At 39.7% G+C, this 22,038-nt stretch overlaps 1 protein-coding gene across 1 annotated transcript; it reads left to right on the forward strand.

Annotated features, from left to right (window-relative positions):
* Positions 1–4: 4 nt before the first annotated feature.
* On the forward strand, positions 5–20,860 carry LOC138206052 (GRAM domain-containing protein 4-like). Its single transcript, XM_069162507.1, has 19 exons — positions 5–185; positions 4,153–4,391; positions 4,490–4,595; positions 6,651–6,771; positions 6,895–6,962; positions 7,093–7,225; positions 7,561–7,586; positions 8,233–8,324; positions 8,593–8,684; positions 9,720–9,768; positions 10,069–10,140; positions 10,237–10,280; positions 10,419–10,528; positions 12,296–12,450; positions 14,212–14,359; positions 14,898–14,991; positions 15,387–15,477; positions 16,159–16,227; positions 17,625–20,860. Exons 2-19 carry the CDS (start codon positions 4,206–4,208, stop codon positions 17,730–17,732), a joined length of 1,764 nt encoding a protein of 587 aa, XP_069018608.1. The 5' UTR covers positions 5–185; positions 4,153–4,205; the 3' UTR covers positions 17,733–20,860.
* The last annotated feature ends 1,178 nt before the right edge of the window (positions 20,861–22,038 follow it).

A 22,038-nucleotide genomic window follows, 5' to 3' on the forward strand; every position in this document is an offset into this window, starting at 1 on the left:
CCGAAAATCCCCACATCCGGAATACTTGTCGGGACAGAGGACAGAGAAAGGTCTGGAGCGTTTTTTCAGAGGAGCTTGGTCCGGTTTGGAGCGGTGGTGGAGCGGGGTTGACCCGGTTTACCGCCGGCTGGGACCGCAAGGAAAAACCGAAGAAGGGGAAAGTTTGCTTCATCTTTGGTTTCAGGGTAAGACACTTTTGGTTTGTTCATTCTTTCCTTCCTTCCTCACTGCAAATATACTCTTTATATCGGTCCTGTGAGATGTCCAGGTGTCCAACCTGGACCCCGCGGACCGGCTGGGTTCCTGTAGCTCTTGCTTGAGGTCTGCAGGTAGGCTCCAGCTAATTGGCTGTCACCGGTTCAGGTAGGAGGGTCTTAGAGGTCTTGGGAAGACTTAAAATCACACAAAACTCACACAATATCAAGTGTCATATCAGGCTACTAAAACCAGTGGGTACCAATTTGTGTTTATTTTTTCCATGTGCTACTGACTGAAATATAACTTCAGATTGATTCATAAAGGGTTTATAAGCTGGCTTTGTTCATTGCTTCTCTTAACATTGTATAGATTTTACTTTAAAGATCAGCTATAAACCATTAATAAGATGATTTTTGGGGGTTTTGCCAAGTTATATAACGTCCTCCTTTTTTCTTTTTTCTTTTTAATTGATTAGAGAGACCTCCCCAGTCCATTTGTTAGGAAAAATGGCTGCAAGTAACACACACACACACACACACACACACACACACACACACACACATGTATATATATATATTATAACTGTATTATTCCTGCATACAAACTCATAGGCATGTTATCACCAAGCATTACATATAAACGGGGCACATTGATGCAAGGGAGTTTTCATTTGAATATAAAAATGGGAATGTATTAACTTTAAAATGTTGTGAAACCTTACCATTAGCATTTCACACTTACTGTATACCTCTATATTTATAATACATAATTATTGCACATAAAAACATTTAGTAAACCTCCAAGTAAATGAAATGACATACTATCATGAGCCAGCAGCAAAATGCTAACAATGAAAGGATTTTGGTCCAGATGTCCTGCAACCCTTTTCCTGAAAAAAAAATCCAGTCTCACAACTAGTGTACAAAAGTATATTTTATAACTGCTATATCAAGCACAAGTACTTAATTTAACAAATAATAATAAAGGCTTTAATTAGCTACCCCTTTGAGACCGAGAAAGCAAACATTTTCTTTGCAATCGTATTCATGTATACTTTACAATTTTATTGTGTTTATTGTGCAACTTTTCACTTTCATACCCATCGTGGAGTTTCAGGTGAACGAGAAGTTGCACAAAACGGCTCATATTGGGGCAACACATGCGCGGATGAATATGCAATGTGATTAGGTCAGACAGCAGGTATTACCAAATGACCTCGAAAACATCAGTTTAAAATGATGAATGTAAAAATATGTCTGTTTGGTAAGCTGCAGGGAGTTTGTGCTATTTTGCCCCAATATAGGGTGTTTTGTGCCACTCTTCATTTCCCCGAATCAATAAAACAAAGGCGGAGAATGCAAAGTTAGCATCGCAATAGACACGTTAATGGGAAATACAGCAGGTTGAAATCAACCAGAATTATCCTCTAAATGGGTTAATCCATTGAATTTCTGCTGCTTATCTAGGCCAGGTCACAGGTTATAAGTACTGAAAAAAATTTGATATAATAGTAAATACTTCTAGGACCTTTTATTTCTACTAGGTTTCCTTCATAATTAGATACTTTTGGACGCTATCGCAGGTGTTACATGTAATTCTATGGTACACTGCAAAGTTCATAAAAAGTCTTAAATTTCAGTTGATGCTGCGGAAACCATGAGGTTGTGAACAAAAACAGAGGGAGACTGTTTCCTGTTATCAGAAGAGCCAAACAGCCGGAGACCAGATGTTGTAACAGTCATTTTTTCTGTCGAAAACTTGGAAAAAAAAAATCAAGAGGGTGATTAATTAAAAAGCCTTTGATCAGTCGATCAGTGACCACTGACCAACAGCTATAAGGAACGGCCCAAAGGCAGCTTATTTGTACCTGATGCCCTGATGAAGGCCTTAGAGGCTGAAATGCGTTGGCCTGAGTTTTTGCTGTGATTGAACAGCCACGGCTGATTAAAGGCTTTTTAATTCATCACCCTTTTGAGTGCCTCAGATTTCTTCAAGTTTTCAACTCAAATGGTTTGATCCCCAAACTGAAGAGCACCAGAGGGACAACAATTCTCCCACCTGAGCAGCAGTCCACGCTGACTGAGTAATTGTTTCTGTTTTAGTAGCTCACCTAAAGATACAAATCTGTTGTTCAGTCAGTCAACAGTCTGTAAACCTGTCAGGCTTAAATCTTGTGCTGGAGTACTCACATGTTCAGTCAATCTTTAACTCACTCTGGCTGTCTCTCAATCACTAATCTGTCAGTCAATCAGCGAGTCACTCTGACAGTGCAACAATCATTAGAAGCAAGCAGACCAGTCAGTGTCTTTGTCAGTCAGTCAATCAGTCAGTCAGTCAGTCAGTCGTACCTGTTCACACAGAAACAATCAGAAGCAGTCAGACCAGTCAGACCGCTCAGCTCCATGAATCCACACTGCCGGCGTGGACGGTCATGCCATGTGATCACACTATATTATTTTATACATTATGATATGTTATTGAAGCGAATGGGGAAAACTTAACGTCTCCACAAAGTCAGGACAGTTTTTGAACATACTCATTCTGGTGTTGCAGACGTCTGAATTTCAGAATACCAGTATAACTAAGCAGATATATATTTGACGTCATGTCAACGTGTTCAGACAAGCCTATGTTCCACTCGCTTCTCTTTCTATTATTTCTCATTTGGCATTTCTGTCGTTGGTTCTCCGTATTTGAAAATAAAATCTCCTCCACCACAGCAGTTGCCATAAGAGTTTGAAGCCGTCATCATTTTTACAAAGTTACATAATGATTGTTTTGTTGATCAAAGGGGAAACTAGAGCAAGTGCTTTCGTCATCGGCATATCAATGGATTTCACCAATGTTTTTTTATAAACTGATTTCTTTAGCCTTGTAGTTGTACTATTTCCTCTCTGTCCCACTGTTATTACAGACACATCCGCACTATCGGCCTTATTTCAAGTTATGAACGAAGCAACGCATTAAGAAAGTGGCTGTTTCGAAGGCTGTTTTAAAAAAAATAATTATTCATCACTTTTCTTAACTTTAATTCAATTAATTTAGTTCAAAATTCATAATAGAAAGAGAAAAAGCTGACGTTTGCAGTTAGAAGTGTTTTGTTCACAGTGGTACAGATTTTTTACTCAGTACTCTGAAAGGTCCCTAAAGCTGAGCAGCTCCATCATATCGAGCTCTCTTTTAGTTACCAGTCATTTTGTCGCGGTACCGAAGGCCGTCAGCGATAGATCGATTTTAACTAATAATTAAAATAACAATCACATTTGATAAGCTTGTAGATAACTGGAGAGATTTCAAAGTTTTTTTTTTTTTTTTTTTTTAATACAGCCATATATTTAACACACAAATACGAAAGTGGTATTAATCCTCTCGGCTATTGCGGTATGCATGGTGTAATACTTTGTGGTTCTCACTTGCTTGTCACATCCCAGCCTCTTTGATCAGATAAGGAATTTCTGGATCAGCGTCTGACTGAGATGAGGAATAATAAACTCACCGTCCAGGTTTTACATGTACCTTCAGAGACTATTCAGAATCTACAGCCAGGTTTTATGGTCCCTGTTTCAGTCTGAAAAGCAGATGATGAAACACTTCTTCCTCCCTGAACAAACACTGGTGAGTTGTAAAAGTCTCCATGTGAGTGGGCTGATGTGTTGACAGCGAGCTCTCCCTGGATGAACACAAGCTATGAACGCGCAGATATAATGGCAGCCTCACGCATTTACATCATAAGATTCATTAGAAGAGGACACGTTTTCATCAGAGGCTTTGTATAAAAGTGTCTGTGGCTTATGGGTTTAAAAAATTAGGCCAATGAGGAAGTGCCGTTAGCTACAATACCAGTGAGTGCCACTAGACGTTGACTCCAAAAACTCCATTGACAACCAGATGGGTTTTTATGGGCTCTGTTGTGGATCCATTCTCAGCGTATCTGTTTTCCCGCTCTTCTTCCAGACTCTGAAGCTCGGCTATGTTCAGGTAGAGCCCCCGACTCCGTGGCGGCCACCATGTTGAGGCGTCTGGACAAGATCCGGTTCCGGAGCCAGAGGCGGGACGAGTTCCTGGATCTGGCCGAGTCGCCCAACACGTCCGACACAGAATGCAGCGAGGAGTTCGTGCTGAAACCTCGCGCCTCCCTCAGAGAGCCGGAGGAGCTGAGGGACGCGGAGGGAGAGCAGCAGGGTGACTCGCAGGTGCACAAACACACGGACAAAATCCAGTTTTATTTGTCTTCATTTAAGTCGGTTTAGTTTCTTGTTGCCGACGGTGTTAACTGTCGTTGTCTCTTAAGGCTGGTCCTGGACCGTTCTCTGCCGCTCTCCAGGATGACCAAAGGACAGATTTGAATGAGGTCAAAGGTCATTTGGAAATTGCTTTGTTAGAGAAACACTTCCTGCGTGAGTATTCAGGGAATTTCATGTCCATGTTTTAAGTTCGGTGTTCTCTGAGGTTTTATTTTGAAAAACAACCGATCAGCGACAAATCAACCTGGTCAGATTAAAAACAACCAAACGGATTGTTTCTCAAGTATCTTCCTCCTCAATCTAGTTGACCATAAATTTAGATTATTTTGTCACACTGCTACTGTCTTTCACTTTCACGTATGTAAAATTCAAAATTTATTGGTAAAGTGTCCCTTAAAGCTGTGCAGGAAGTGCAGGAAGTGCTCCTCTTGATCGGATGTTGGGTTGTCACGGCTCCTCAGTCATCACTTCATCACAGTCAAACATCCCACAAGATAATAGTATTATTTCAATAAAAGAAAAGTATTTATAGGAGTTAAATGTACGTTTCTATCTTCTGGTTGAATACTTCTTACTTCCAGTTGCAGCAGTCTTAAGTCAAAAGCGTCAGTTTGCTAATAATTTCTCAAAGCTGGAACACACTTTTACAAGAAGGTTTTATGACCTCGCACAACCAGATCTACGACAGGTAAAAGATGAAATAAGTCCATCCGTGGTGTTAACCAGCCTACAACTAGCTCCACTAACTAACTGTTTGTTGTAGCTGCACCTTAGCTCAATTTTTGGATGAATACATGGATGGATGGATGGATGGATGGATGAATACATGGATGGATGGAAGGATGGATTTATGGATGGATGAATACATGGATGGATGGATGGAGGATTGATGGATGAATACATGGATGGATGGATGGCTGGCTGGATGGATGGATGGATGGCTGGCTGGATGGATGGATGGATGGATGAATACATGGATGAATGAATGGAGGATGGATGGATGAATACATGGATGGATGGAAGGATGGATTTATGGATGGATGGATGGATGAATACATGGATGGATGAATACATGGATGGATGGATGGATGGATGAATACATGGATGGATGGATGGATGGACAGGTGGGTGGGTGGGTGGATGATGGATGGATGGATAGATGGATGGATGGACGGGTGGGTGGGTGGGTGGATGATGGATGGATGGATAGATGGATGGATGGACGGGTGGGTGGGTGGGTGGATGATGGATAGATGGATGGATGGATGGACAGACACTTTATTGATCCCGCAAGGGGACATTTTTTCTTTATATGTATATAGTATATGGTATAATGATGCAGGTAATTGTTAATGATATAGATTATAAGTTTGAAAACTATATAAAATAAAATAAAATTGCGTTTTTGTCCCAACAATCTTCACTCAGTAACCCATAATGAGTCTGACAAACTTAAATCTCTCATGTACAAAGTATTCAGACCCTTCGCTGTGGCTCTTCCAACCGGCAACAAATCTCATCTCTCATCATTTCTAATGTTTTTTTTTTTAAATATTTGTGCTGTTATGTGAACTTTGTGTTGCTGCTAATCTCGGTCAAGTCTCCCTTTATAAACGAGATCTTCTGATCAGTGGGACTAAAGTAGTTAAAAAAAGGCTCCAAAAATAAAATAAGATACAATCAGATTCATCCTGTTTGCCTCAATACCAATACAGATGTGTCTAGAACTTCTTTGGTACGTCCAGCTGTGGCAAACTGAGCTGTTCGAGTATTGTTTAGAAAGGTGCACATGTGTGTCTGTCCCAGAATGCACAGAGCTCCTTTGGTGTAAACACTTTTTCACGGTGCTTTTAGGCAGCGAGCGGCTGCTGCTTGGTTTTCCGCTTCATGCCATTGATGGTCTGTGTCTTGTGGCAAGTCTTTCAATTTAGTACAATTTGGTGGTATTTACACAGTTTTTCTAATATGTCCATTATATTTCCATCTTACAGGGAGAGATATTAATTATATATAATTTAATATAGCTGACAAATGCAGGAATTACCATTTGTTTTTCAGCTTAAGATATTCAACACAAATCTGATAAAGACAATAAAGTACCAAATTGAACGTGAGGCCGTGATTACTTTTCCTTTTGCTCCTACGTTGAGTTTGTTTTCTCCTCCCAGAGACTTAACTCTGATCAAGAGACACATCCTTCTGTTTCAGAGGAGGAGCTGAGGAAGTTCAGAGAGGAGTCCAACGTGGATTCACTGCGACAGGAGCTGGAGAAGGAGCGCTGCAGACGCGTCGAGCTGGAGCAGAAGCTCAACGACTCCTTGAGATCCAGGTGGGTTTTTGATTCAAACATTTCTGAAATGACCTGGTCTGCCTGAGACGGACTGGAGGTTGTGGGAAGGCAGACAGAGCAGACTGCACCTGTGGTTTTATGCCTGGACTGATGTAATTACAGCCTTGAAGACTCCCCTTCTATGACTCCTAAAGCCCCGCCCCCTCCTGTACCTGCAGGCACCAGTACAGGTGAGCTACACTCGCTCACTTTTAAGAGCTGTTCCGCCTTTTTGTTCACCTCTACTCGGAATCATTTGAAGTGGGGAAACACTAGAATTTGTCCTGTATTTTCATCACTCTTTGGTTTTCCTCTGCTCAGAAAAACAGAAGGACACTCTGTCCAACAGCTTCCTGAAATGGCTCTACGATCGTTTCGGCGTTTATATAGAAGATTTCCGCTTCCAACCGGAGGAGACGACGGTGGAGACGGAGGAGCCGCTGAGTGCCAAGAGGTGAGGAGGAATTCAGAAAGTGTCTATTCAGCACACTGCTGAACCGCGATGCGAAGAAGCTTCACTTTCTGAGTCAGTTACTGAAAACTAATGCATCAGATGCTTTTACCATGACACTGATTACAAATGTAACTCTGAATCAGCCCCCTGCATTTACTGTTTTCCTCCTTTATTTCATTATGGAACTTTTTAGAGCATTGTTTAGTGGGCATATTTAAACACAATTACAGACATTAAATGTGGAGCATTATATTTCATATATGGAGTGATTTAGGACAGAGTCTGCATTTATTTGATTGTGTTAAAGCTGTAATGATCTGATTTCTGATCCGCAGGCTGACTGAAAACATGAGGCGACTCAGTGAGTATTTTCTTTAACTTAACAATTAATTTAACAATGTGTAATTTGGAGGCATTTAAATGTATAGTTGGGTATCATTTGCGTATATTCCACCATTTTAAAATGATTTAGTTTGTTGTTTGTTATATTTCCTGGGAGTTCAAGCTATTTACTGCATGTAATAAACATGTTTTAGCTTCAACAGTTCAATCAGTTCAAGTTCCTCATTCTAAACCATCTGAGGCTTCTGATAGACCCACATGATGAAACACATTATCAGTTTCCTCACTGGATGAGTTTAACAGATTTTATGCAAATCCTGAGCAGTCGTAACACTTTAACAGTTAGAGAGATGCTTTGGGAAGAATATATGTCTCCTCCTGGAGTTCATTTGGGAATTATGAAGCTTCTTTTTAATTCAACATTAAGGCTGAGGAGGTTTCACCCAACACATCGCATTCACAGCTCTAATGCATCAGACACTGAACCTGGAATGGGGCTGTTTGTACACTTTTGGTCCGATTGCGTTCCCAGGCGAAGCACCTTCACTGCTTTTTTTTATTGTTTAACATTTAAAAAGTACGAAAATGACGGCTGGACAGAGCCGATGCTGTCATGAGAAATTCTCAGTCTGCAGTTGGTCAATCGGTTTCTGTTTTGCTCCCAGAACGAGGATTCAGACCTGTGACCAACTTCATGAGGAACCTCTCTGCCTTATCCAGCTGGTACTCTGTCTACACATCAGCCATCGCCTTCATTGTGAGTCCACACACACTCAGGACACATGTTTAATGTTCATTGTTCTTCCAGAGAAGGATTTTAATACACCCACCAAAAAGTAATTCCAATAAACAGACCTGGAGCAGCTCTGTGATGAAACACAGAAAGACGCACTGCCTTAAGACTACGTGTGTGTGTGTGTGTGTGTGTGTGTGTGTGTGTGTGTGTGTGTGTGTGTGTGTGTGTGTGTGTGTGTGTGTGTGTGTGTGTGTGTGTGTGTGTCCGCGCGCGCTTGTGTTCTCCACAGGTCTACATGTATGCAGCGTGGCACGGCTGGGCCATCCCCGTGTTCCTGTTCCTTGCCATTCTCCGCCTCTCCTTGAATTACCTCATTGCCAGGTCAGTGTAAGCTCCGCCCACTTCCTATAAACCAACCACCACAGCCAAAATCAGAGCCAAATTGAATCAAATTCACACTCCTGAAGTGCCAAATCTGGTGTAAACTCAGCAATAGGTGGAAGTCTAACACCTTTTGTTTCTGTATTACAGTGTTCAAATGTCACCACATGTTGTTGTGCATCTATTCCAGAGAACAAATCTGACAACAGGTGGTCTTTTCCAAAATATCAAAAATGTATTGACAATAATTTGGCTCCAGATCAGCAATACATATTTGTAGCTCTATTTTTCCCTCCAATATCATTCTATATTATTCTCCAATCAGTGTACCATAATTGGTGTGTACATCCTCTGTAGTTTGGTACGTATATTCTCCTGTATCGAAAAAAAAACAACCAAATATGGAGAGAGTTAGACAATGTTTTAGACAAGGCTTTTCACTCTCATGCTGCCATCAAGTGTTTTATCAGGTTTAGACTCGGAAATGAATTTTATATCGATTGCTCTTGGCATGAATTGATGAGTTGATATGTTTTTAGTTTGTTTTCAAATATTGTAATAATGATGTAAAAACGAGTGTGTTTTGGTTATAAAATGTTTGTCTTACAGGCCAGTGGGTGATGCAACTGTTGATTCATTGATTTAGAATCAATGAAATCTTAGACTGCAACATACAATCACATTAACATTATGACCACCCACAGAACATTATTAAAAAGAAGAACAGTTAGTTCTCTTAGTCAGTGGATGTAGGAGAAATGAGCAGGTGTAAAGAGCTGTACGCTGTTGACAAGGTCACGTGATATTCAGAGGTCTTGCAGAAAAATATTTTCACCAGCTTTTAACTCGCAGTCTGTACCTTATATGGATTAAGATGTTAAAACTTAATCCTTGAATCAAAAGGATTTAACTGTTTTAGCAGCACAGGAAAGACCAACAACATATTAGGCAAGGCGGTTCATAATGTTTTGCTCACAAGTGTAGAAACTGTATGTAGCGAGAATTTCATATGTACCTGTATGTTTCTACTCCCAGAGGCTGGAGGATCCAGTGGAGCATTGTACCTGAAGTCTCGGAGCCTTTGGTGAGAAACAAGCACTTCATCCTCAATCCAGATTTTCTTTCTGTCTTCAGCATTAACATTGAAACGTGAAAATGATCCATTTAAAACTGGCCGACGGTCCGAACAGGGAGGCTGCAGCTAAACTGATCGTCAGGCTGCTCCCCCTGTTGGACAAGTTTAATCATTGCATGTCCATCTAACGCGAGGAACAAAGTTGAATGATTGGTCACAAGTTGCTCCTTCAATATTAGATGTTTAAGATGTTGTGCGGGCAGCAGGTATTGGTGTTTTGTACATTTCCAGCTCTGTCTTATTTTCTAGGAGCCTCCTAAAGAAGACCTGACGGTGTCGGAGAAGTTCCAGCTGGTTCTGGACGTCGCTCAGAAAGCTCAAGTGAGACGAGACAGAGGCTTTACGTCTCAGCCAACACTTTCTGTTCCGTCATATTTAATTCTGTTTTTCTTCTTCCTGTTTGTTACATCCTGACAGAATCTGTTTGGTAGGATGGCCAACATCCTGGAGAAAATAAAGAAGTGAGTTGGTCTGCACACACTGAAAGAAATGGATGTTTTTTTGCACAGAGCAGCTTAATACACTGTGTGTGTGTGTGTGTGTGTGTGTGTGTGTGTGTGTGTGTGTGTGTGTGTGTGCGCGCGCGCGCGCCCGCGCAGTCTTTTCATATGGGTTCATCCGGAGTTGACTCAGAAGCTGTACGTTGGACTGTGGGTGGCCTTCATCTCTTCGTGCCTGCTGCCGTACAAACTGCTGGGATTCATCATAGGTACATCGCACATGAAATATGCATTTTAATTTTGGCTTTTAAAAAAAAATTTTTTTACAATTAATTTAAATCAACATGACATTTAGCTGTCATCTGCAACAAAATAAAATCCATCCAATGAGGGAAAAAAATAACAAGACCAGACAACCATCTGACCACTGACAGAAAACTCAACATAAACATTATGTCCCAATATTTGACCTCTAAACATTTTCTTAAATTGCCTAATAGAAGAAACTTGAGCTGCATCCATTTTAGATTATCTTCATTATTGATTCATTTTGATTGTTTACTTAATTAGCTAACAATTTGTTGTCTCTAAAATATCAGAAAGTATGACACATTCCCATCATAACTTGAATAAGTTGAATTCTTCAAATGTCTTGTTTGATTTAATTCACAATCCAAAACACATCGGCATTAAATTTAAATTTACTTACTGAGGAAATCTGTACATTTCCTCTTAAAAAAATCATGACCAATATTGCTGCAGGAGTAGTTGAACAACCTTTTTAATCAGAGAAGCCCCATTTGACTCCACACAATGAAATAAATGTATATGATTTAAAAAGTTAGTTCTTACTATGATATGAACAAGTCTTTACACAAACAGTAAATGCAAATATTCAGGCAATAATCACTGCAATGATATAACCATGTAATAAAGTCTGTTGGGTCGTTTTGCCGTCAAATCCGCCATTTATTATACAACCCCCTTTCCACAATGAGACAACATTGCACTTTCAAAACTCCAGCAACTGGTCTCCCAAGTCCCCAAACATTTCCAAAGTTTTGTTAGAAGAAAAAGTGACGCAACGCAGTGATAAACATGCTCATGTCCCAATGTTATTGAGATGTGTTGCTGGCTTCAAAGTCAAAATTAGCAAAAAATTTTTTATACAACAATAAAAAAAAATTGTTTCAACATTTGATATGTTGTCTTTGGTCTATTTTGAATTAGATATGGGTTTACATAATTAAAAAACAGCGTCCTACTTATTTCTCTGTTATGTCGCAAACCCACTGGACTCATCTTAGCTCTTTATGTTTTGCATCACACCTCAACACAGTAGATAAAATATGGTAAAATGTACTCTAAACACTGGTTCTTCAAAAGAAGCTCTGTAACAACTCCAGTTCTGTTTTTACGTTTCTGTTTATTTGCATTTGTGCAAATTGTTTCTATTAAATGCTGAGCTGTTCATATATACAGTTTATCCAAAGCTGAATTTGACATCTATCACCGGATTACTCTGATGCTGAAAAACATTTTCAAGCCACTTATGAAGGTCTAAGGAGTATCTTTTTAAATAAAAGCAGAATTTTAGACATACATATGATATCTTCTGGAAATGTAAGTTACAGTGAATCTAAAAATATGTGTATCATATGTGTTCCAGGTTTGACTGAGTTATGACTTAGTAGAAAATTGCAACAGTTCTGTGAAAGTACATTCACCTGATTTGTTCCTATGAAGCAGCAACTGGTCTCATTTCATTTGGTGAAAATCAAACTGCAGGAAGTTGTTAGATTAAAGTTTCATGGAAAGATTTGGGGCAATTTCTAATAAATAATAAATAGTAAAAAAAATACTGCAAAATCAAGATGGCAGACTCTCAGCTGATGAGTTCATGAAATGATCGCGTTAAAGGATTTACACAGACAACCTGATCAACCCACTGGAGTCGTGCTTGTGTCCAGTATTCACTCAGACTGTGAAGGAGTTCATGAGTGTGTGTGTCTAACCAGAATCTTCCTCCTCCTCAGGTGTGTACGCAGGTATCAAGTTCTTCATCATCGACTTCATCTTTAAGAGTTGTCCCAAGCTGAGGAAGCGCTTCGACACCCCCTACATCATCTGGACCAACTTACCCACCGACCTGCAGCTGAAGGAGCGCAGCAACGTCCCGCTGAGCAGACGGGTCAGTAACCCAGAGACATCCTCACGCAGAGCTCACAGACCGCAGCGCCGGCCAGGTGTGTCACATGACCAGAGAGAACAAACCCCTCGCTGCTGGGACCTCGTATCTGCGCTGACACAAGCTGAGACTGAACTTCCTGTTCCTGTTCTCAGAGTGGTACTGGTTCTCACTGGTTTCAGTTGTCTGAGTTGTTGTGTTTTTCTCTCTCAGCTGTCTGAGTGTGAACAGGTAGGATCCTGCTGTGTGTTTGTTATATTTACAGGTCAGTAGTGTGTGCTGTAGTTAGAAATGTAGAGTCAATAGAGCTTTTGACTGACATCAATGAATGTATCAGTCGGGTTTTTTTTCTGCTGTCTTACTGGACTCTATCAGCAGTGATAGTCTGTATGTCTGTCTGTCTGTCTGCTGAAACTCTAGCGAGAGATCCCGACACCTGCCGGTCAGATAGTCAGTGAAACGTCCTGATCGCCATCCTCCTATTTAGATTACAGTGACCCCGTGACCGTTCCTCTTTCACCCTCATTTAGCTGTATGTAGACAGCACGTGTAGCGGGAGCAGAGCAGCCGCAGGTCTGCAGGAGTTCTTAGTCTGTACTTGTGTACAAACTCACTATTTTGAGTGCATCAATGTGTTCACACTGTCCAGTACAGAAACATGCAGTACACTACAAGTATCAGGATGATGCACTCAAAACGGTCCAAAAAAAGAACAGTGGCACACTAGACGGTCGCCATCTTGGCTCCGTAGAGGAAGGGGGCGGGGCCACCGACATAACGAATTTTCAAATTAAAGCTCTGAGGAAGCTGCAGCTCTTCCTGAACACAAAGTGTTTCTTTTTCACTGCTGCTGCTGGACAGAAGAATCAGTGTGTTTATTGAGTGTGTTAAATAGAAGATACAAAAACATGTTGATTTCTGGGTAAAATAATTAAAGCTGCAGATATTTTGGAGGGTGACGTGTTCACATGTTGAGGTTATTTCTAGTCAGTGCAGAACGGCAGGGTGTGATTTGAAACAACTCTACTCTGTATAAATTCCTGCTCTACACAAGTAAGAGTCCTGACATGAAGAATACTTTTTGTTAGTTAGTTAGTTAGTCTGTTTGAGAACACAGTATGTGTGTCTACACAGAAGGCGTTCAGGGACTGTTGAGTTTAGGTTACCTGTGTTTTGGAGGTGTTCGGTAAATAATGACTAGTTATGCGTTAAATGGAGAGAAACAAAAACGTAAAACCCTAAAAATACACTTTGGGTCGTGGCTGCGTGCTTGTTTGACATGGCATCACCATCTTTTGTCTCCTTAACATTTGAACTCCTCCTTGATGACTAACTTTGATCAGATCTTACTTTTTTTTTTTCAAATTTTTATCAAAATTCATTTCAAATATGGAGGTTTTATGGAAATATTAATGTTGGCTCTTTCCTGTAGCCTACCGAACTTTAGGACAAACTTTACATTCACGTATAGTGAAGTCATCAGGATGTTGTTTGGTCCTAATGAACACTGCAGCCTTTCACAGAATTTCCCGGCAGACATTAACAGAAACAAAATGAAAATGAAGGTGAATATTGATGTTGTGACCCAGTCTGTCAAACAGCTGTTAGCACACCTGGACAGGTGAGTTGTCAACTCAGCACTGCGTGCAGCTACACTGCTACACCTGGCTGCAGTAATGCTTCGGTTGCTGCCACTGCAGCACCTCGCCGGCTGCAGATTTGCTCATTTCTGCCCCCCCGCCCCTCCTCTGTCCACCTGCTCAGGTTACTGCAGCGGGGGGTCGAAGCAACGTGGCTGCTGCAGCTCCTCTGGGTGTCAGCCGGGATGAGGATGGAGGACGATACTACAGCACCAAGAGAGGAGCTTTTCACGAGGTGTTCAACCTGCTTGAGAGCGAGCGCCCTCTGACAGGTGGGTGGGCGGGTGGGGGGGTCTTTAGGAGGGGGAGGGGGGAAACAGTGTACACAGAATCCATCTACATTTTAGTCTTTAAGACCTAAAAGTAGAAAAGAAGTGCAACAAAGTGGTTTGTTGATAAAGATGCTTTATTTTTCAGTGTATAGTGAAACATCAGTTTATTCTTTTTTTGATTCCCTACAAAAATGTTTCTTAAAATCCTCAGAAAACTGGCTCAATGTGTCTTGTACAGTAACTTAAGAAAGTATTCAGACCTCTTCAGTGTTTTCACACTTAATTTAGGTGAAGATTTAATTTGAAATGGCTAAAATTGGCATTTTCCCATCAGGCTACACTCAGTGGCTCAAGTGAAAACGTATTATTTGAAATGTTTGCAAATGTATTCAAAACCAAAACCTGAAATCCCTCCTCTACAAAAGTATTCGGACTCCTTTTTTTGTTTTTTTCTCCCCCCCCCCCCCCCGTTCTTTGTCGAAGCCCGTGAGGCAGCAGTCTGACCAGGTGTGTTTTAATCGCTGCGTTGTTGTTTCAGTGTGCGAGAGCGGCTGGCGCTGCTGCCTCATCAACCGAGACAGGAAGACACCGACGGACTACATCCGCAACGGAGTCCTCTACGTCACCGAGAAGTACGTTTCACCAGACAATCTGTCACAGCTGCACTGAATGTCACAACATTATTCACACGCCGTGTTTTAAGGACTGTAAACATGACATGTCGGGCTGCAGGCCAAAGTTGTATTATAATGTTGCAGAAATGCAGCTAATTATTGCAACCGGTAAAACAGCTAAATCGAGATCTGAGGCAGAGATGTGTACGGTATAACAAAGTATTTGGACACTTGAGTCTTTCTTGAAAATAGGTTTCATTGCATTAGATGTCAAAGCAAATAGCATCTATTGGGAAGAAAGACAGCACGAGGACGAGGACGACCATCTCAGCAGAACTCCATCAATTCCTCTACAGTCTATCGTTAACTAAAAGTCAAAACTAAATAAAACTGAGTCTCCTCTGTCTCGACAGTTACCTGTGTTTTGAGAGCTCCAGCTCCCGGTCCGGATCCTCCAAGAGGAACAAAGTCATCAAACTGCTCGACATCACCGACATCCAGAAGGTACGAGTCTGCTTCAGAAAGGTTCTGCTGCAACTTCCTCTCAACCTCAATCTAACTCTGTGTAAAATCTTATTGAGCATCTTTGATTGGTCTTTCTGAAAATCATTTTCCTATCATGTTCTGAGACAAATCAGCTCCACTGATTTGAACAAAGTCAGACTTTAAGCAGACAGAACTGGGCAGCGCCGGTACTTCAACCATCGTCCTTACGTTTCGATTTTTCGATTTAGATAAACAATTTGTTTGCGTGTCACATTTTTGACTTTGTAATTCATGTTCTTTTCTGCCGATGTTATTGCAGACATGTTTGGCAGGTGATAAACTCGTGTGATCCGTGACGCTCGGTGGTCTCAGCTTTATTGGGAAGGGTGTGTTTATGGCTCCTAAAACAGCAATATTAAATAAACAACAAAGTTTTACTTTTCTTTTTTTTAACTCTATCCTTACCTAGACCTGTGAAGTGAGCCACATGACAAACTGCTAAGAAAGTCTTTGTTCCAAGCCTGGATGTTTAGTTGTCAGCATAGATACAAATGTCAAAAGGATTTTGAAGGAGGCAGACTGCTAACACTCCAGCTCTTTGTTGTCCTGTGTTTACTTTGTTTTATTTCCACAAACGTTTGTCACAGGATTTATTGAAATGAAGTTGGTTTGATTTTGAACCTTTTCTGTTTCTCACAGTACAAAGTTTTGTCCGTGCTACCTGGATCTGGGATGGGTATATCGATAGCGACGCCATCCACCCAGAAGGTAAGAGCTCAGTTTTGAGGGGAAAAAATGCAACAAAGACACCCAGAAGGACTCCTTAGATCAGCGTTCTCCAACGCTAAACTCGCGAACTACTAGTAGCTCGTGGCCCGATTCTGAGTAGATCGAGGAAGGTTGGAACAATATGCAGTGTTTCCCACATATAGGCTTACATTTATTTGGTGATCAATTTCAGCAATTGTGCCATCAATGCTCTGCGTCAGTGCAGCAGAGGTTGAGCTCCACTCACAGCGTGACACACAGAGATCAGAGGACAGAAACACAGCAGAGACTCTCACACTGAGCTGGAAAGAAACGGCTGCTCATAAATTAGGTAAATAACATTATTACAATATTTTCAGCTGGACCGCGAAAGCGGGGCGGAGCTATAAAGAGCGTCTGTCGCTGAGTGAGTGAGATCAAAGTTACACCGCAGGTCGGCTGAATGCAGCAACTTTTCAAATTAAAAGCCCTCCAGTTTCACACAGGGTGCAGCCATATACTAGGTTTTTAATTTTTTTTTTTTTATTATTAAATCTTGTATTACAAACACTTTATTTGACACTATTTAAACCAGTTTGGCCAAACAAGAGTTGCGTGCACCGCAGTCGGCATTTAGAGAACATCTGTGTAATTGTAGATACAGAAAAGAGTACTATATGGAAGTGTTATATGTATACATTACTGATTAGTTACTGCTAATGGATTCAATTATTATTAGCATTTTAAGCTTGTCTAACTACTGTACGAATACTGTATTGTAGTTGAATCAAAATGAATGCATCACATTTCATAAGTTATCACATATTTTGGAGCTACAATTTGTATTTTGTTTGTACATATTTCTGTATCTTAATTTATGTCGACTAATCTGGCGTCTTCTCTCGACGGTGTGAAAGTGGACAAAACACACATTCACATAAGTCAAAGTCAACTTTATTGTCAATCCACTATAAGTACAAGACATACAGAGAGATTGAAATATTGTTTCTCACAGTCCCACAGTGTGTAAAAATACAAACATAAAAAGATAAGATATGAATATTCATCAGACCCAGCAATAAACAAAAATACATTGTTACAAGCTGTCAACATAACCTACAAAAAACTAAAACTAACAGCACATACTACAGAGGTTTATTCAAACAATGAATCATTAAAAAGTAACCCAACTCTGCATATTGACTGAATTGTGAAACGTGTGTACATCTGTAAAATAAATATTATGGAGTAAAAAAATACAATAACAATTATTTAAAGTTGCATAAAATAAATCCTTAAGTATAGAGAATGTACCTTGAACGCTACTTGAGTAAAGTAAAGCATCCTGGTGTTGTGAAAAGCTTCCTCTTTGTTGAGGGTCAATCTGAGGTTCCTCTGTTCCCTCTGTTCTGTTGCAGCCAATGGTATTCGGCGCGATGATGCACAGAGACGAGGCGTTCGATGCTATCTTCACCCAGTACACGAAGATTGTTACCATGGCTACAGCCACCGACCCAGAGACATAGGAACACCTCCACGACATGAACACGAACACCGAAACTTCTTCAACTTGCTCACCAGTGACCTCTCTGGAACAGCTGCTGACTTCAGTTTTAGCCGCTGGTCTGCTTTCACGTGATTCTCCTCATCAGTCATCAATCACAAAATCGAGTGATTTATATTTAATCAGCGGATTCCAAACAATCACTGATTTCATGTCGAAATCAGCAAATCCGATACTAATTTTAAAGAAAGCTCCCACAAGAAATGGCACGATATATCAAGTGTGAGTGTTAGTTGACCATGAATTGTCAAATATACGAAGGTGTATCAGAAAGTTTCGAGTCGCAGCAGCGATGAGCTACAACATTGAAGTAAGTGTTCCAAGTTTCATTCCTTGATTAACACCAGCACCTGAGTCACACACGTTTTCCTTACACACCTGAAAATGAGAGCACACATCAAAGTTTGTGTCAAATTATTAGGGAAGAGAAAGAAGCAGCTGGGAGCCAAATCCTGGAGGAGGGGCGAGGATTGTGTTGTTGTGGGCCAGTTCGTAAGCCAGGGGTTGAAACAGTAGCCTGCACAAATAAAAGCTTGAGGGACTTAATCCTTTCCTTAGGTAGGTCGGCTTTTAATGTGAAACATCTGCAGGAAGATTATATAAGTACAACCTTTTTCTGTTGACTTTGTAAAAATTCAATGAGGGTTCTAAAAAAAAAAAAAAATGCTGCATTTAGCTTTTATCGCCTCAGCTGAACACCTGCAGTCAGCTGGTCACATGACTTGTTGCAGGTTGTGTTATTTCATTTAACTTCCACAGAGGGTATATTACTCTGGACAGTTAACTAAACATATGTTTGTGCTGCAATTATACTCGATTAATGAAAGATTTTGATAATAGTTTAATAATTTAGGTTACAATCGAAAAACGGCAATCGTTTTTTTTCTTTCTGTAGCTTCATACATATGAGAATTTGGTGCTTTTCTCTGTTTTGTATTTCACCGCAAACTGAATTCCTTTTTTGACCTGTAAATGGCAAAAAGCATAAGATCTGAAGACTTTACCTCGCACTGTGAGAAACTCGATCATTTTTTACTATTTTGTAATGTTTTAGAGATTAAACAATTCCACGTTTAGCTGATTAAAGACGCAAAAGAATTGATAGAGTAGTAGACACTGAAATTATTCTTAAAACAAAAGTGTCAACAGCAGGAATAACGTTACTTTAACAAACTTTTAACCAACAGTTATTGTCATTAATGATCAAATGATTCTAGTTTGCCAATATTTTTTCATTTAATTATTTGGTAGAGAAAGTTAGAAAATAGTTTTACAGTTCCAAATAATCACATCGGATTGCAAGAAAAGTGGTGCATTGTATTTTGAAGAAGCCGTAACTTGGTCTTTTTATAAAAAGTTTCTTTCTGAAAATAAGTACTAAGAAATCCAAATAACACAATGCAATCCGGGTGTATACTTTCATCACCACCAATATTTCTTCACCAGTATATATGTATTACACTACTAGCATATAAACATGTTTAAAACTCATTAGTGTACATTAGTGTCTTAAGGGGATCATATAAAACTTAATTATATGACTCTGTGTTGTACTACTGCAGCTAAGCCTTACAATCAGTTAATATAAATGTGTATTTTTTATGCAATGGTTTAAAGTGTTTCTTTCATATGTTAATCTTCAACGACTATTTTCTGTGACATTTAATTCACTGTAAACCACAAAATTAACCTCCTGTTTTACCTTTATCAGGTTTTTTTTCTTAGCTAAACACTTAAAGGCTGTAACTAAGAAAACCGATTTAATCTTTCAAACTGATTTTTATTTTTGAGTTTTTGAGTTTTTGCTTTAATTACATGTTTCTTCTACAGTCAATAAGCCACGGAAATAAAGCTAAAAAGCAAACAAGCAAAAAACAGAAGATACAAACATTGGAGACAAATATTTTTGTTCAAATGACCTCAAAGCTAATCTGTTAAAGCAAAACGATTGGAAACATGCAAGTTCTTTTCTCATCAAGAGGCTAAAAAGGCTGAAATATTAACTTCCCCCCACAGTTTGTTCCAACTTTAACTTTTCTCTCACATGAAACCTCATTGGATAAAAGCAGAACAATCGATAACGGCAAAACTACATGAAATGCAATTTTGTTTTCTTAGCATTTTTTTTTATTTTTATTTTTTTATTTTTTTTAGCTCTTCTAGCTTAAGCTTTCTTTGAAAACTGACTTTTCCTGATCTGCTTACTGTAGATTCAGTTTAAAAAAAAAAAAAAAAAAAAAAAAAAGCTTAGCTAATTGGCTAAAGCTAAACAAGACAATACAAGTTTAGCTTCTGTTTAATAGAGCTGCGAGGTGTCAGAATCTTTTTTTTAAAAAGTGTCCACTGGTGATCTCAAATTGATCATTTGTCCTCCACATTGCTGCCCATCTTATATTTAAAACGTTTGAATTAGGTCAAGATATGTCATTATTCTTTAAAAGTGGTTTCGGGCATGCTTTCAAACAATCACTTTTATATTTGGTGACAAATGTGTCCAAATTATATTTTTTTCTCCACGACATCTCTCAAGCTTTTTCAGTTCGACACTACTCGCATATTCCTACTGTTTGCTTGCTGGCTTACAGCTACGTCATTGTGTGTAGTGTCTCTGCTCCTGCTGATCACCACCAGTCTGTAACTGTGTTGCACTGAATGTGTAAAACCGCACATTAAGTACACGGTTTCACTAAGTCTTCCCTTTCACTTTTTGGTGTGATCAGCACCTCTCTAAGCTAGCTTTACATTTTATTATTTTTTATTTTTTTACCGTCGATCATTTATGCAAACTTGATACCAGTTTCTAAAGCCATGTTGCCTCTTTTTGACATTTTGCATGTGTTTCTTGATTTCTTGGTTCCTTTGATTTAACTCTCTTTGGTTGTGGTTTCTCAGGTTACATTGTTGTCTTGTTCATGTGATCTTTGTGAATATCTCTGTTAACCTGCAGGTCTGGACCTGTGTCTTTCTGATTAAAGGGTTTTATAAAATGGTGTCATGTACAAATAGGTGTAAAGTTTTTAAATGGTATTATTTCTGTTGTTAATATGTGATGTACATTATCTTTTTATTTAAGTAAAATCAAATATCCTATCCGAACAGTATGTTGTTGTTTCTGTGCAGTACCTGCTTGCGCCTGCTGGTGTCTCCAGCTTCATGTTGGATTCTTTCTCTATCGTTTTTTAGAGGGCTCTATTTACACAGCAAAAGTGCACCGGGAGCGCAAGTCGGCGTGGCCAACTAGTTTGGTAGTTTGGTGAACACGAGCACAGGTGCAACTCAGGAGGAATAGATCATTCGAAGGTGTCCCACACAGCTGACTTCAATCATGGACAAGCAAATCAGCTTCTCTCATCTCCTTTAAAACTGCTGTGGCGCTGCGTATTGTCAGTTTTCTAATGGCTGAAGAAGGAGCAGACCGACATCACCATCCAACCTTAATGCTCTATGAAGCTGACATACTTGTTTTGGAGGTTCGGGCTCGTAATCACAGAATTTTTGGTACTACGAGTCGGCCCCCACAAACTGATGATGTTAAATCAGCTTTGAAGAGGTAACTAATATTAAAAATGCTGCTCACCCTGGTATCATGAGAACCGCTGCCCAGTGTAGGAAACGGTTCTGTGCTATAAGACAAAATCCTCCCTCTTATAGATGCAAAACCCTGGCATTTATCAAATGTCAACGTGAGCAAAGAACACTCATCCCATACAGTGAAATCAGGTGCTGGAACGATGTTGAAGAGTGAGCATACGTAAATTAAGCACATTTGAAGCTCCCGGCACTTTCAGTGTGAATAATTTACTTTCCAATCATTAATTAAATGACCTTCAGCTGCCGTGTGAAAACCGTTTTAACCTTTTTTGTCTAAATGACACAGATTCTCCCTCCGTGGTCTGACACAGCTGGTAGATCACTAAACCAGATGAGTAGATGAAAACAATTTTGAATTGTTTCTCCTTTATATATAATTAAAATGCATTTCATTTGTAGTTAACCTGAGTAACTTTTATATTTTATGGCTGAGATCGGCTGCTGCGTCATGACACGCACCAACTGACTGATTCACATCCAATTCAATAGATAAGAGTCAATTACATGTTTTATATGATTACCTAAATTGGAAGATTGCATTAAAAATTATTTATAAAATATTATTTATGTAAGTGGGATTAAATAGGTTGGACATCCACCAAACCCGTCTGTGGGATTTTGAATTGGTCTCTTCATGTGTGCTCTGAACACTGAAGCCACAAAAATAAACTTGTGCC

Source organism: Embiotoca jacksoni, unplaced genomic scaffold (assembly GCF_022577435.1).
Source record: "Embiotoca jacksoni isolate LCO1_2020_lvr unplaced genomic scaffold, fEmbJac1.0.p SCAF_3, whole genome shotgun sequence".
In the NCBI taxonomy this organism is placed as follows: Eukaryota; Metazoa; Chordata; class Actinopteri; family Embiotocidae; genus Embiotoca; species Embiotoca jacksoni.

Bases quoted from the DNA above. Each gene is read 5' to 3' on its own strand.
- LOC138206052 (XM_069162507.1), top strand. From the start codon at position 4,206: ATGTTGAGGCGTCTGGACAAGATCCGGTTCCGGAGCCAGAGGCGGGAC. The intron at 4,392-4,489 runs GTGCACAAACAC...TTGTCTCTTAAG, and splicing joins AGCAGCAGGGTGACTCGCAG to GCTGGTCCTGGACCGTTCTC. The intron at 6,963-7,092 runs GTGAGCTACACT...TCCTCTGCTCAG, and splicing joins ACCTGCAGGCACCAGTACAG to AAAAACAGAAGGACACTCTG.